At 33.1% G+C, this 17,161-nt stretch overlaps 1 protein-coding gene and 1 non-coding gene across 2 annotated transcripts; one reads left to right on the top strand and one right to left on the bottom strand.

The window, feature by feature from the left end:
• The first annotated feature begins 5,700 nt into the window (after positions 1 to 5,700).
• Positions 5,701 to 15,701, top strand: LOC107028435 (lon protease homolog 2, peroxisomal). Its single transcript, XM_015229506.1, has 17 exons — positions 5,701 to 5,939; positions 6,393 to 6,505; positions 6,822 to 6,897; positions 7,121 to 7,290; positions 7,514 to 7,605; positions 8,180 to 8,359; positions 8,450 to 8,533; positions 9,100 to 9,227; positions 9,837 to 10,038; positions 10,123 to 10,329; positions 11,633 to 11,763; positions 12,090 to 12,303; positions 12,780 to 13,082; positions 13,619 to 13,813; positions 14,615 to 14,860; positions 15,074 to 15,175; positions 15,291 to 15,701. The coding sequence occupies exons 1-17, from the start codon at positions 5,833 to 5,835 to the stop codon at positions 15,372 to 15,374; spliced, it is 2,634 nt and encodes an 877-aa protein (XP_015084992.1). The 5' UTR covers positions 5,701 to 5,832; the 3' UTR covers positions 15,375 to 15,701.
• A 647-nt stretch (positions 15,702 to 16,348) lies between these two features.
• On the bottom strand, positions 16,349 to 16,420 carry TRNAM-CAU. The gene has a single exon. It is a non-coding gene; the product is annotated as a tRNA-Met (tRNA).
• Positions 16,421 to 17,161: the final 741 nt, after the last annotated feature.

Here is a 17,161-nt window from a genome sequence, read left to right as displayed (position 1 = left end):
CCCCCACCCCAACCCCCAAATCCAACCAAATTTTACTACGTATAATTTTTTTCTCATTTATTTAAATTTATTTTTAAAATGTCAGATAATTTTTTAATATAATTTTTCTCGTGATAAATTTAAGGTTATAAGTTTAAAAGTATTTTAATATATTTTATGCATTTAGTTTGAGATCATAATATTCAAAAGAAAATTCTCTTTTAAAATTTTGACAAACTAAAATCAAACAAATAAAATTGAGGGAGTTATATGATGGATAGATAGGAAATGTGAACCTATTATGTATTTGTTAGGTTTTACTTCTATACACACATGAGTTTTCATGAAAATATAATATTTTAATGGTTAAGACTATTTTAAAGTAAATTGGATATAACTTTCTTTTTGTTAGCAAGCAACTAAAAAATGAAAAATACAATATATAATATTTTAACGATCAGACTATAACACACAAAAAATAGCTAAACTGTACCGTCCAAAAATTTAAAATTTAAAATTGTTTATTTAGTCATCCATTTGTGGGTATTAGGGATACGTTCTTGGTCTTGATTTGATCTATTCGTCTCTAGTAAGCTAATTTTTATGATCGAGTCATGATCAAGGTTCATTTCTTAATATAGTATCAGATTCAAATTCAACTAAATTCATTATTCCGTTAAATATCATAGTATTATTAGATATGTGGGAAAGTGTTTGAATCTCATATCGATAGACATTAAGGTTTCTGGTGATCTCCTAATTTTATATTTTTTTTAAAGATCATTCTCTCGAACTATAGCTTTAGATATTTAAGTTAGGTCAAAAATTTTGTTTTGTATTTAACGCCCTAAGTTGTCTTTCACGTCACCTAGTGCGTCAAAATATTACGTTTGCAAATTTCAATTCAATAATTGTTGGAATTCCATAAAAACGTGTTGCCAAATGCCAAACAGAATCATCATATTTGGTAGAATGGAAAACTTGTGAATCCAATGTTTTTGTTAGGTTTACTCTTTTATTTAGTTAATTATAATGATCAGATTATTTAGTTGTAGGGTGGGTTGGATTCAAAACTTAAAATTTATTATTTTTCATTTATGTTGAATTAAAAAGAATTAAGTACACAAAGAGATTAATTAAACCATCATCAAAATTTTCAATTATCTTTAATTAAAAAGGATACAATTAAGTGCTTGAAGACAATCAAACTCTCATCAAAATATAAGTTGGTTCATTTTATGTCAATAGATCAAAAGCCTAATTTTGTTTGTTTTACTTTTCTTTGTAAATTGCAATCCATTTTAAAAAGAAGGAGAAGCTATATTATTTGACATATTTCATTATTATATATACCATCATTGTTTATATTTACAAAATATTACGTATTTTTATAACTAACTAATAGTTTTAATTAATTATATTGAAAAGATACTCTTAAATATTATATTTTTGTTATCAGATATATACTAAAATAGAAAGAGAGGCGAGCAAGATGGGGAGGGAGGTAAAATAGAGAGAGAGAGAGACAAGCAAGATGGGGAGGGAGGTGAGTGAGATTTGTTATGTATTCCGAATACGTGTGAAGCAAGATTTGGATACAATAGTATCTAGAACAATCTACACATAGTTTTGACCCTATGTATCTCGATTTTCGGACACATGTACCTGTATACACTAAAATCTAATGTGATACGTAATATTGCAAACTAGAATATTTCTAAATAATTAATTGTTAAATTGGTAAGATTTATAAAAATTTCCCAAAAAAGAACACATCTCTTTTTATATATATATATTTTTTAAATTCCAACTTTTTACGTATCATATTTAATAAATAATAATTTAATATATTCTACATACTTTTAATCTAACATTATAAAATTTCAAAATTTCATTTACTTATTTAAGCGGAATAACTTAAAAGACCTTTATTTATACTTGACTCAAATCATCACCTAAACCCTTTTAATCATGATTTTACCAATTAATAAGTTAAAACTCCTTTTGATTTAAAATAATAATAATGATAATAATAAAAAAAATATTATTTTAAAATAAAAGAGATAGGATCAGAATATTTGTGCATGGAAAATATTAGCACAACGTGTAAGATATTGCATTAATCATGAGGTGGCTATTGACTTTGCTATCCAATTCTATTTTTAACGTAGACCTTAATTTTCCAAGTCTATCCCTATCCATTACGCCACGTGGCATCCACACTTATATTGGGACCTACAACGATTCCTTTAAAAAAAGTGGGACCATAACTCTTTATATGTCGACAACCACACTGGTCCATCTATAGAATCGTCATCCATCCAACTCATTGTTCACCTAAAACTCTCGTTTTTACGTAATAGCTCGTAAATTATATAGAAAAAATAATTTATAATAGATAATTTGATGTGATGAGCTTGATTCAGAAGACAAAACTTATTGTTCATCCAATTATAAATCATGCTTCATAGTTTACGATTTCAATATAAATTCAGAATTTAAACTTTATTGTTCGCATTAGCCATAGAACCACAATTGGCTTCAAGTGTTCAATTTGGGTGTGTACCGTGTGGAGATATAGAGCGTCAATATCTTATACGAGTTTGAATAAATCTTGCTATATATATATATATATTATGTGAATTAATTTTTAAAATTGAGTTAGCTCGATATTCGTATTCTTATTGAAAAGTCATATAACATTTTATCAAGCAAATTTGAGTTCGAATTTTGAAATTAAAAAATTATGATGAAAAATATCCTCTTTTAAAATAAAATTATATTACACAAATATAAATTAATTCATAGTCAAATGATTAGAGAAAAATAAAGGGTGGGGGATCCATCATGCTTTCTTATTGAGCTCAATAAATAATTCTTCCCAAAGATATTTCTAGGAAATGAAGATATTTTTCTCATCCTTTTGAGTATATAATTCCTTTAATTCAATGCAAAAGACTAACAAAAATGACCATATTGTCCTCAAAATGCCAAGCAACTATAATACATATATTATAAGTAAAAAGTTATGCTTAATCATTTATCTTAATCCATATACAGTTTCATTTCTAGCAATAAAGCTAAGATGAAGACATTTTTATGGCAATGAATCTTTCCAATAGTTTGAAAGGTAAATGTAGATATAGAGGAAACAATGGGATAGAGCATAATTTTCTTATGATATCATTAATTTTAATTTTTACTAATGATATGAATGTGTGTAAAAAAATATTATTAGTTTGACATATACTCAAAATATCGGAGAAATTAAATATTTTTGTATTAAATGACGTAATCTAATTTGTCAATAGTTATTGAGGAATATAATGTTTAAGGTATAAAATGAAGTAAAAATACTAAATAATTATACTCAAACAAGTATAAACGATAATTCTTCATAAAATTAATCGAAACATGAACAAACTAATTCTTCCGCAACTAAAAAGAAAAGGGAAGAACTAATCCCATTATTGAGTGAGTGAGCTCTGTATGTTTGAAGTAATTGGAGTTCTTTTAGTACCCCATTAGGCCAAGAACCTTTTTGAAAATCCAATTTCATTCTTTGAGGGCAATTTGATCAATATTTGGACTTTATATATAGTAAGTTAGTATAGTATTAGTTTTTAATAAATCTTTTATTTATATCTAGAAAATGCATTGCCATATGACAACAGTAATTCATATATTAACCAAAATAAACTTTTATATGGCTCTTAAAAAAGTAGAAAAGACAACCATAGTCGGGGAGCAAAAAGGAATATGAAAATTCAACAATTTTGAAAAGAATAGTTAACATTTAATTTGCTATATGATATCAAACACAATTTATCTTCATTCATGCTTATCCGTATATTAATAGTTTGTGTTGCTAATATTATATTTTGTTATGTATTAGTTACACATTTTATAGTACTGAATAAATTATATCTAAATTAAAAATCATACTAAATAATAACATAATTATAACATGTATTAGATTCACGAATACATCCTTGATCCTATAAAATGACCTTTTAAAGTGGATAGGAAGTAATGTGTATAAATTCGAAACTAATTAATAAATTATGTCTTGATTTTTTCAATTTTATAAAGAAAAGTAGATATTTATTTCTTTTAATATAATAAATAAAATTGATTTTTTATGTTTCGGGGTTGTGGGGTGGGGGGTTGTACTTATTAAAAAAAAAAAAAAGACTTAATGACATTTTTTTCCTATTCACAAGTTTTTGTACATTGCAATAAAAGTTAATTAGTGGTACATTTAATCAAGAGTTTTGAATTTAAATATTTTTAGATATGAAGTTAGTTTTGTTATGAAATATTTTATCTTTAAATATAAAATTTTTAAATTTTATTATACTATCGAGCATCAAATCGATAAGAAACTTTAAAAAAGAATAAGATATACAAATTCATTACATGGCAAAGTTCATCAATTAGTAAGCAATCAATGTGCAAGTCGACGAGTAGTGATTGACTAGTTGACTTGTCTCACCAAACTATCACCATGTAAATACTCACAAATTAAATAATAATAATAGGGTTTTTTTTAGATAGAATTATTTGTGGTATAGTTATTTTGGGATTAAATTGTTGATGATGGAATATATTTATCAAATTATTAATTGAAGATAATTTTTTAAACTTAATTTTACTTAAGTTAATAACATTTTAAAAATCATTTTTTGTATTTTGTAAATACAATAATTAAAGTGAACTAAAGAAAATATTTATATCAGTATATTTAAATTTGATAATAGATTATTATTATTGAAAACCTTCTTTTCAATTTTAAGTTAAATGAGCCCATTTAACTTAAGCTGATAATCATTGCTTCTAATCTTGGTACCTTGTTAACTAATTTATACTACTTTTAATGACTATCACAAAGTCCAAAAGTTTGGTCTTATGCCAAAATAAAGGATCATTAGGAGCTAGTAATGTTTAATTGTCCATTTGACATGATATGCTTTAATAACAATAAAATGATAATTCTATTATATCACTTCTAATAATTATATGTCATTTCACTAATCGAGAAATGAATTGAAAATATTAAGTAGTACTCTCTGTGTTCATTTAACTGTTAATATTAGTTTGACACCTTTAAAAAAATAATAAATAAAATGATAATTTTATCACACCACTCTTAATAATCAAACGTCATTTCACTTATTGAGAAATAAATTGAAAATAATTACTTAATACTTTTTCATCCATTTTACTTGCTGAATTGATACCCCAAAGAAGTAACGAATAAAATCACAATTTTATTATACCTTTTAATATTTTGAAATCGTTAATAGTAAAGATAAATTAAAAATTAAATGACAAAATTATCTCTTAATTTTTTAAATTGAATACGTACTACAAGTAGTAATTTATTTTTATATAGTGATCAAATAAAAATGCATAATAAAGATAAAATATGTACATAATAATAAATATCTTTTAACTTTTCAAATTAAACAAATAAAATTATAGTGGAAAGTGAAAATGGAAAGTAGCAAATTACCAATATAGCATTCCAAATTAGATGGTTTTTTTTCTCTCATTCTAATCATGATTAGTTGTCACTCTAATATCCAATTAAATAAAATAACAAAGTAATAATTACAAATAAACAATGCAATTAATCATGAGGAACGAGAATTAAAAAAAAAACACGAAAAGGACAACAAACAAAATAAAGAAGAATTGAAAATATTGAACTAACCGTCGTCGTTTTATAGGAATTCAACCTGCACCTCTCCTTCATTACTTCTCCTGTACAAAATTTCTCTCGCTATATAATAAATATCGATTTCTCAAAGCAAATATACAGAAGAAGAAAAATCTCTGGGGAAGATAACTATGGCGGAATCTGTGGAACTTCCGAGCCGTTTAGCGATTCTTCCATTCAGGAACAAAGTTTTGTTACCTGGTGCGATCATAAGAATTCGTTGCACTTCTCCTAGCAGGTAGGTAGATTTCAATAAGATTCGCTATATTTTACTGTTGAAATTATAATTTGTGATATTTGTTAGTATTTATGAGTGTTTCTTGAGCTGTGTGTATGTAAGAGATTCGTAAGGTAGTTAGTTGTTTGTGAATTGGCGCGAGGAGTACAGGTGTTTCGTTGACTTATTGTATAGATGAACTTTGAATTGGTAGAATTTGAGGATTGTTAGCTTAAGGAGCAACGATGAGGGAAGAGTTGCTGTTCTCAGCTAAGCGTATTTGAGTTAATTGTTGTATGTGATGTGAAATGACCGCGTTTATTTTTATTTTATGAAATTGGTTGATGAAGTGTGATTTGAAGCTGATAGTGCACAGTAAATTGTGTAAATGATTGTGGCGAAGAGAAAAGATCAAAACATAGGGTGAAATGTTTCTATTTTTCTTATATATGAATGAATAAATGTGTGTTGCAGTGTAAAATTGGTGGAACAGGAGTTATGGCAGAGGGAAGAGAAGGGACTGATTGGAATATTACCGGTTAGAGATTCAGCTGAGAGTGCCACTTCGGGTACTGCAGTATCTTCAGGTGATCTTCCTTATTCTGAATGTTATTGCAAAAAAAAAGAAGAAAAAACTTCTTGCTCAAAGAACTTTTATAGTGAGACGTATTTGAGGTAATTGTTCACTTGATAAAAATTGTACATGGTGTAATTTGTCATAAAGATGTCTTGAAAATGCAAATGTGATTTCAAGTAGTAAACTTAGGGGTGGAAACTTCTGTTCCTTGATAAATGGGTTAAATAAACCTGGATGAATTGTAAAGGGAATCAGTTCAAGTAAATTGGGATGGAAAGAATAGTACAGTTTTGTGCTGTTGAATTTAGTTGTTGTAATTACTGCAGGCATGGGTGGAGAGACATCAGATAGCCACAAGCTCGACTCAAAAAATCAACAGGAAGTTATACACTGGCATGATAGGTATATACACATCACGATGCATCCCCTTTATAGTTGCATTGACATAGATGCCCTGGTTTGTATATGCCATATGGCTATTGTGTTTTGATGTTAGTTTACTCATTATATCACGAATTAGAATGTCAACTATCAGTTTTTCTCTCTCTCTTTTACGTGTTTGTTAAAGCATTTGTGAAGTTTGATATTTTATTTCAACTCACTTTAATATTTTACTTGAACTCAGGGGAGTTGCAGCCCGTGCTTTACATCTCTCAAGAGGAGTTGAGAAACCAAGTGGCAGAGTTACATACATAGTTGTACTAGAGGGGTTATGCAGATTCAACGTGCAGGAGCTTAGTACCAGAGGAACATATTATACAGCGCGGATCACTTCTCTTGATATGACCAAGGGTGGTAAGGGTTCTGTTATTCTTCTTTAGATGACTGGACAAATCTAGATGTAGATAGATAATCATAGCCCTTCTCCTTTTATTTTTACCCCAGCCTCCCGAGGGGAAGAGGGAAGAGGGGGTGGGGTGTGGAGACCAAGAGACAGGAGGTGGTGCTAGGTGCTTAATGTTGAAAATAATAACAGACAAGAATTCTGAATTGCTAGCATTTTTACTGTCTTGATCAGAGATGGAGTTAATTGAGCAAGATCAAGAATTTGTGGCACTGTCTCGTCAATTTAAAGCCACTGCGATGGAGCTCATTTCCATTCTTGAGCAGGTGAAATTTGAGGCTAGCTTTTCTTTGAAATACTTTCCTGCTTTGCTGAATTTCCTTGTAGCACAATTAAGTTGCAACTAGTAAAACAATTACCTCTATATAGTAGCTAAAACCTTTATTTAGAAATTATACAACACATGTTATTTTAATACACCAAATGAACTGTGCATAAGAAATAATCTCAACATAACTAATATTAGCATTACCAATGTCAACATTACTAATACACCCTATTCAAAACTATTTTTGTACATCCTACCAAAGAACCCCTTCCGTTTGTTGTTATAAGCTAGTTAATTCTTCTTTAATGGGAAAGATTTATGCACGACGGATGATTCTCTAAACCTAAAATTTCAATGAAGTCTTCTTGGTCTTAGTAAAATTTAACAATGCATCTACTCGCCCAATTTTCAGAGGTGTATATACTAATAGCATGAAAGATATCCCAGAATGAGTTCTCTATTGACATGGAAGGAAACTGCAACCAGATATTGTGTCTTAAGTTGAAAAGTAGGATAGCTGATGATCAATCTATTCTTTACTAATATACGTTTGGGTGATCTTTTTTTAACAGAAACAAAAGACTGGGGGGAGAACAAAGGTTCTTCTTGAGACAGTTCCTGTCCATAAATTGGCTGATATTTTTGTAGCTAGTTTTGAGATTAGCTTTGAGGAACAATTATCCATGCTGGACTCTGTTGATGTTAAAGTAAGGCTTTCAAAAGCTACTGAGCTAGTTGATAGGCACCTACAGGTACCTACTTTTTTGTTGTGCTTTTGTGTTTGATGTGTTGCTTCTCGATTTCATGCATCCGAGTCATGTATCTATCCTTTGCTTGTCCAGTCAATTCGGGTGGCAGAGAAGATTACCCAAAAGGTTGAGGGGCAGTTATCAAAGTCTCAGAAAGAGTTTCTGTTGCGACAGCAGGTATCTTTGTTGTTTTTGATATTCTCCTCTTTATTTTGAAAGTTCATTTTGAGTTTTGCCACATTTTTCTATGCGATTTGGGTAACTCTCGAATAAGTGGGAGTATTTATTGTTTCAAAAAAAAAAGTGGGAGTATTTGCTGTCAACACCTTCTTAATCTTTGGCATTGGCAGAGGAGTTTAGCATTGGATTTTGGGTTCTGTTGGAAGTCTGTCATTATGTTATTTGCCCAAAACTGCTAAGGGTAAGGGGTATACCTTTCAAAACTTAAGGATTGTCTGTTTACTTCACACTTGCTCCCCTTCACTCTGCCACTGCTACCAAAGTTTCTTGCAAAATTTTAGTCACATGCTAGTGTGCCTGCCAAAATACTACTAGAGTAGGTCTTAATATGCTTATTACTTTTGTTTTCCTTTTATTCCTTCTGTCATATTGGCTCAAGATCAGTTCATCTTCCGCAGTACATTGAGGTCTCTATGATTGAAGTCCTTTCTCCCAACCCTGACAACTGATATCCTCTGGTTACTCATTTTGCTTCTGTTTTGTAATTCTTATTCATCTAATAGATGAAGGCCATAAAAGAGGAACTCGGTGACAATGATGATGAAGAAGATGATTTGGTTGCCTTGGAAAGGAAGATGCAAGGAGCAGGAATGCCTGCAAGTATCTGGAAACATGCTCTGAGGGAACTAAGGTACACTATTTGAAACTCTAAATGTCCTTCATGATATTTACTTATGTTTGGACCATCCTCATTGTTTTTGTCAAAATAACGAAAAAAGAAAGGTGAATACAATGAGAAAGGGAAGGAGGAAAAGGAGAGAGAAGAGGAAGAACATGAATGGGAAAGAGGAAGGAGGAGAAGAACTGAGAAGATAAAGAAGGGGCAGGTCCTCACTCACATGTAAAAATAGATTTGTGGAGGAAATCTGGCTGCTGTGGTTTACCTGGGAGGAGGATCCCCCCTCTCCTCTTGTGAATACAAACCAAAATCTCAATGGATGTTTCATTGGAACTAATCTATAATGTGCTGGAGATTATACTCATCATATTCTTTCTCTATTGAGGATTTTTTGTTGATGTCTCTATCTACTCTTTAGCTCAACCCTTCTGGCACAAGTTAGGTGTTGCTCAATTTTTTTTTCTTTTCTCAAATTACTTTTGTTGTTAGCTGCTTGATCTTTTAGGATTGGTTTGCTCTTGTTAAACCAGGTGTAGCAGATCATGTTGTGCACTTGAGTTTTTGACAACATGTTCTATTAAATTTCTACTCTTCAATTTTTAATACAAACTCTTATATCAGGAGACTTAAAAAAATGCAGCCTCAGCAACCTGGATACAATAGCTCCCGTGTTTATCTGGAGCTACTTGCTGATCTTCCATGGGAGAAGGCCAGCCCAGAACTTGAATTGGACCTAAAAGCTGCAAAAGAGCGTCTTGATGCTGACCATTATGGTTTATTGAAGGTCAAGCAGCGGATAATCGAATATCTAGCTGTTCGGAAGGTTGGGATCTTATCTGGTGATCTCATATGTTAAAATATGCCCTGATTGTAAAATAATCTGATGTGAATTGAACATTAAATGCAGCTCAAACCAGATGCGAGAGGTCCTGTGTTGTGCTTTGTGGGTCCACCAGGTGTTGGGAAGACATCTTTGGCTTCGTCTATTGCTGCTGCTTTGGGCAGAAAGTTTATACGCATCTCCCTTGGTGGTGTCAAAGATGAGGCCGATATCAGAGGGCATAGGAGAACATATATTGGAAGCATGCCTGGGCGACTAGTTGATGGGTTGAAGGTGCAGACTTAACTTTCTGTTAGTTTTGATGATTTTTGTCATTTCATTTTGTATCTGCTGGTTGCAATATCTTGAATACAGTTTCAACTAAGTTACCCAGGAAAGAAAAGTTTTAAAGAATAAATCAACAGGATTAGGAATAAGCCATGTTACTTAATCACATGGGTTTTTTATCTGGATAAATCAACAGGATTAGGAATAAGCCACGTTTACTTGGTCACATGGGTTTTTTATCTGGGTATGTGGCTCCGAAAGATTCATCATCTCCTAAATCTTAGGATGCAGGGATACAGATATGAGTACTTATGTAGGTGTTGAGATAAAATTAAATGTATAGAATATAATAAATACACACATATAGTTAATCGTTAAGCCATTGAATCAAAACTTATACAAATAGATTCCTTATACCTGGATTTTATTTCATTAAATTGTCTTACATAATGGCCTTTATAAAAAAAGTTGTCTTACGGAACTGTAAAATTTTCTAGTACTTCGTGTGTATATAGACCAAATCTTAGTCAGTCGCTTCTTGGCCGTAGTTGTAGTCTATGCACACCTAGTGTAGAACAAATATTATGTGTGTTTCAAAATCACACCCAAATTTTGTCTGAACAGCATGGGTCCACTGGTTTTTGAAGGATCCGTCTAGTAGTGAACAAGTGATATGTTTTTCTTTTGACCTGCTTCCATTATTGTTGAACAAGTGATATGTTTTTCTTTTGACCTGCTTCCATTATTGTTGGTCTAGTTGCCACGCTAGACATAGATCCTATTGTATGCTCTTACTTGGTTGTTAAAGGACCGTCTCATTCCATTGAGAGCAGGAGCTGTGTTAGTTTCAGTTGATAAGGAGCAGGGTCTGGGGAGGGTAGAATGTACGCAGACCTTACCACTACCCCGTGGGGGTAGAGTGATTTGATTCTGATGTCCAAGCTTCATGTTAATTTTTGGCCCCTAATTACTGAAGCCGCTTCTCTTGACTACTGCTTTCATATGAATTTCCAGTATTCTGTCAAGAAGCTTGCTGCTCTTAAGCAACAAGATAAAGAAAGTAGCTGGCATCTTTCTGTTAGGTACCTTACTGCAGTTTTGAATGCAGCATATATTTTATTTTAGAAAAACTAAACCACGGATGTTTACGTTGTTTAGCTGAGAAATTTCTTTGTGGTAACACTATTGCTCTAGTCTACACTAACTTTTGACAAGAGATGCATAGTCTTTCTACTCTATAGAGCACAAGCTTAAGGATTGTTACTGGTTTCTCATTTGTTGAAGTCTAATTTAAGGTTTAAACTTTCAGAGAGTAGGTGTTCACAATCCAGTTATGCTGCTGGATGAGATTGACAAAACTGGGTCTGATGTGAGGGGAGATCCTGCATCAGCATTACTGGAGGTTCTTGATCCCGAACAGAATAAAACGTTCAATGATCAGTATCCTTTCATAGCTGCTTTTCTTTGTTATTTATTTGGATCCAAATGGTTCTGACTATGATACATTTGCATTTTCACTTTTCTTCTCTTTCAAGTATTTTTTTTATATTTTTAAGTAAAAACCATGGATATTGATGGCTAATCTTTCCTGGTTATCATTGCATACCTTATTCCATATTTGTAAGTTCCATATGAAGCTACTTGCCGGCATTCTCACTAACTGCTGAAATGACTGTTGTATAGGTCTTGGCTAATTGATTCATTTATTTAAATAATGTCATGGACTTTAAATGTGTGTTTTCAGTGATTCCTTAATTCAAATTTAGCTATTTGAATGTGCCGTTTGACCTATCAAAGGTTATTTTTGTGGCAACTGCGAACAGGATGCAGCCAATTCCTCCCCCACTCCTGGACAGAATGGAAGTCATTGAGTTGCCAGGATATACACCAGAAGAAAAGCTTAAGATAGCAATTAGGCATTTAATTCCTCGAGTTCTTGATCAGCATGGTTTAAGTTCTGACTTCCTTCAGATTCCTGAGGTACTGAAATGTGAGAAACATTAAGCATGCTTTATGTTTCTTTAAGTTCATCTAATGATTACATACTGGATTCACTTTCCTGGAGTAATATTGGTAATTGAAATACCTGAATATGATATCTTAGATGGTCTAGTTTACTAATAGCAGTTGTTCACATCTTGTTGTTGTATCATGTTAGTGTCATTTGTTAAATCTGTATTATCTGAACAAAGCAAATATATTTACCATTACACAGACTATGATGTGACCTTTAAGGATCTTTTCGAAGTTAAATCTATATCATCTATCTTTTTAGTGTGTTTAGGTAATCAATCCTGTATCGAGGGCCTTGTCTATCTTTTATACCCTTACCCACATACTCATTATCTTGAGATTTTCTTTTCCTTAATTAAATTTTTTTGGGGCAGAGGTAATCTCTTTGTGATATAGAAACTGAAAGCTTACATGATTTTTGTATTGGTCTTTGGTTATTGTAGGATATGGTGAAACTTGTAATCCAAAGGTACACAAGGGAAGCAGGTGTACGTAATCTAGAAAGGAATTTAGCTGCCTTAGCACGCGCAGCGGCTGTCAAAGTTGCAGAACAAGAACATCTAGTGCCTTTCTCCAAAGATGTGCAAAGCCTTTCTTCACCACTGTTGGATGACAAACTTGCCGAGAGCGCCGAGGTTGAAATGGAAGTTATCCCTATGGGTGTCAATAATCATGATATCTCCGGTGCGTTTAGGGTTGCCTCACCTATGGTGGTTGATGAACCAATGGTGGAAAAGGTGCTTGGTGTAAGTATTTTTTCCAGCCTCTCTTAATCATTGTCAATGTAACGATATCTGTAGTATTTGTTCACCGTCTCACATTGGTTGAGGAAATGGTGTGTCGCCCCTTTTTGCGGTCTTGATAATCTTCACATCATATACTAACTTTTGGGTTGAGTTAAGCCTGAGGTCCATTTTCTTCTGATACCTGCCGGACCCATCCCATTTGGTGATCTCCCCAATGTTGACCCCAAATTTCATATCATCCATGCTCCCTAATATCTAGTTTTGGGCATGCATGGGGTATTAAGTGCTCTACAATGGTAAAGGAAATGGCTGACTCCTTGTATGGTCTTGGACAATCCTCAATTCCTCACTTCATGAGCTAGCTAAAGTTGAGTTGATGCCCAAAATACTTGGACACGTTACCAATGTACCTGTAATGTGGCCGGTCATGACTCATGACCTTCAATGTTTCTCGATTACTCCATAGAACATACTTAATTGATTCTAGAAATTATCTTTTCTGATATGTGAGATTAACGTAGTGATTCGTGGTGCAGCCACCTAGGTATGATGACAGAGAAACAGCAGAACGAGTTGCTAATCCTGGTGTATCTGTTGGATTGGTGTGGACGGCGTTTGGTGGCGAGGTTCAGTTTGTTGAAGCCACAGCAATGGTGGGAAAAGGTGATCTTCATCTCACTGGCCAACTTGGGGATGTTATCAAAGAATCTGCTCAGATTGCATTGACATGGGTAATTTTCTCTCTGCTATTAATTTGTTCAGGAATTAAGCCATACAAGTAGTCTCTTTTGTTGTTGTACATACAAGGTCCGCGTCACATAATCTTACTGAACTTCATTGCACAAGTGGAAACTTTTAACGAACTTGCTCCAGAACATTATGGAGGACTCTCTAGTTCTTCACTTGATGATCGGTAGTGTAGTTTAAATTTAGCATACACGGAATCTGAATCGACTGTTGAGTACATAAAAAGTCTGCTTGTTTTTGTTCTTCTTTCCTTTTTCTCTTTTTTTGATTCCGTATCACCTTTCTCAGATTTATGTTGTATCATTGACAAATGAATGCATATTCTTTGTTTCCATAATTTGGACGAATTTCTTGCTTCCAAGAAACACAATTTTACCATTAATAACATTTTTGTCTAACTCTACATGTTCTTATGCCTGCAAAACAAACAACAAAAATGTTTCATACATCTATTACTGCATTAATGATTATGCTTGATTTTTCACCACTGTATGAAGTTACTTGGATGTTTTCATTTTTTATGAAATCAGAACTAAGGTTCTCGTCTTGGTAGCCTGCAAAAAGTGGAAATAGGTAATAGGGAGAGAGGGTTAATGCTGTGAATTTGCACACTTGGAACTGGAGAATATGTCATACTCCTACTCCACCTGATGCCCACAAATTTCATAATTTCTTTTTAGGTCTTGATTACAAGGAAAAAATTTTGGTTTTTGTTATAATAGTTGTAGGTCGAAGTTGTTCTTACTCCCTTGTTGAGAGTAATCTTCTATTTGTATAATATATAGGTTCGTGCCAGAGCAACAGAACTGAAGCTAGCTATTTCTGAAGAAACTAATCTTTTAGAGGGACGAGATATTCACATTCATTTCCCCGCCGGAGCTGTACCTAAGGACGGACCGTCAGCTGGTGTAACCCTGGTTACATCACTGGTTTCATTGTTCAGTAAAAAAAGAGTAAGAGCAGACACAGCAATGACCGGAGAGATGACTCTCCGAGGTATGGTCTTGCCTGTTGGTGGTGTCAAGGATAAGGTATGTGTCCAACTTGGCACAATATTTTTCCACCCAAATTCCCCCATTATAATGGATAATCGATGAAGCTTTTGCTCCAGTACAACCACCGTTTTATGGTGTGTGTGGGGTTACATATCTTTTGTCTGCTCTATGAAAACGCTCATGTCTTTACTTCGTTACTCAAATAAGAGGTCTTATTTTGACTAGTCCCACTCACAATGTACTGTACAGGTTTTGGCTGCCCATAGATATGGTATTAAAAGAGTTATACTGCCAGAGAGGAACTTGAAGGACCTGGTTGAAGTCCCAGCTACTGTGCTTTCAAGTCTTGAGGTATTTGTCAACTATAACTCTTTAATTTTCGCGTTTGTTTAGTGAGAGTTTGTTGGTTACTTAGTTCAATAGAATTTGTGGTCTAACTCTATTTTAAACTGTATTTGCTCAACAGATAATACTTGCTAAACGAGTGGAAGATGTGCTAGACCAAGCATTTGAAGGTGGTTGCCCATGGAGACAGCAATCAAAATTATGAAAACTTAACAGACTTCCCTTAGCTAACGGTGAGAAACTTTGCCATCAAAAAACAGTCCGGGCATGTAAATCGGATGCCAGAGCTCATCGTCATACCTTAAAGGAAATGTTAACACGATTAACACATAACAGATATTAAAGAACACACTTAACAGATGTCTCTGAAAATGTTCTCCATGTATTATTCTTGCCTCCTATTCAGCTGTATGTATTTATAAATGATTATTCTCTCTTATGAGTATAGTATTGTTACAATTGTGCTCTGTATAAGTTTTTACTTTAATGAACAAGGTCAGATAACGATGCTGCTTGCTTTTCCAACCATTCATATTTATAGTTTGCTATTTATTTTTTCCGCTGCATGTAATTTTCCGGCTAGTCTTTTTCTCTCTCAGAAAATAACCATTTTTCTCCGTGTTTCTTCCGGGCTGTGTTGTTTATGTGGAGAACTGGTACAACTGGGGCAAGCCAACCCTTGTTACCTTTCTTGAGCCAGGGACAGACTCTCTACCTTAACAAGGTACGAGTAAGGTTGCGTATACAATGTCCTCTCCATACTCCCATCGTGGAAGTACACTAGGTATGTTGCTCTTCATACTCCAATTGTGGAAGTACATTAGGTATGTTGAATATTTGTTTGTTTAGACGGAGTTGGATTATAGATAAATGTGTTCAATAAGTATGTCCCACTCATAAGTAATGGATAGATCATTCAAGGGGTAATGGGGAGGCGTTGCCAAACTGTTTTTTTTGTATACAACGGTGGAGCAACCCTTGTTCAAGAGCCGTCAATTGTCACCTCTATTTAAATAAGTGAAACCTATACTGCAAATTATATTTTAGCAGGCTTCGCTGCATGGGATTGTTGACATTTTCATATTTTGTTTTTATACCATAAAAGCCCCAAAAATATGACCAAAATATATGTCAGATTTTGTTTTTATGCCATAAAAGTCCCAAAGAATGACAAAAAAATATCAGAGCCAGGTTTCGATCCTGGGACCTGTGGGTTATGGGCCCACCACGCTTCCGCTGCGCCACTCTGATTTGTTGAAAATACAGTTCTGCAAAACTAAATTTAATTATTGTTACTTGTAACTTCTCCAAATTTGCAGTGCATGAATTCAAAATTTTAAAATACATCATCAACTATATTAAGTGAATTTCATTATACAACATAAGTTCTGGATCAAAGTTACTAAATTATGTCAAACTCATAACTTCAACGTTAGATCCTCGTGCATAGTCCTCCAACCAATTCCTTCATAGTATGCTATTTAATATTGATTGCTCTATAAGAAAAAAATCTTTAATCAAAACCCATATTTTTGAAAACAACATTTCGTTCTATACTTCAAGCATGATTGCTATGATATATACTTCAATTTTTTTGTCAATCTTGGTTGGGTTGTGTTCATGATTGCTATGATATATGCTTCAATTTTTTGGTTAATCTTGGTTGGTTGTGTTTGACATCTAGAGATCAACAACATACCCAGTGAATCTTATAGAGTCTGTCGTCTAAAGAGGATAGAGTGTTCACATACCTTATCCCCTACCTCATAGAAGTAAAGAGGCTATTTCCGAAAGATCCTTGATGAAAGTAAAGAGGCTATTTGCGAAAGATCCTTGATGGAAGTAAAGCGGCTATTTCCGAAATATCCTTGATGGAAGTAAAAAGGCTATTTCCGAAAGATCCTTGTCTTCGGACAACACATATCAAAGCAAATTCAAAAGGATAAAACAGAAGTTTGCAACAGATATGGTTCCACAATTAACAAGCAGAAA

Source organism: Solanum pennellii, chromosome 8 (assembly GCF_001406875.1).
Source record: "Solanum pennellii chromosome 8, SPENNV200".
In the NCBI taxonomy this organism is placed as follows: domain Eukaryota; kingdom Viridiplantae; phylum Streptophyta; class Magnoliopsida; order Solanales; family Solanaceae; genus Solanum; species Solanum pennellii.
The sequence above is the reverse complement of the archived record's forward strand: the minus strand, read 5'-3'. Positions and strand labels throughout refer to the sequence as shown.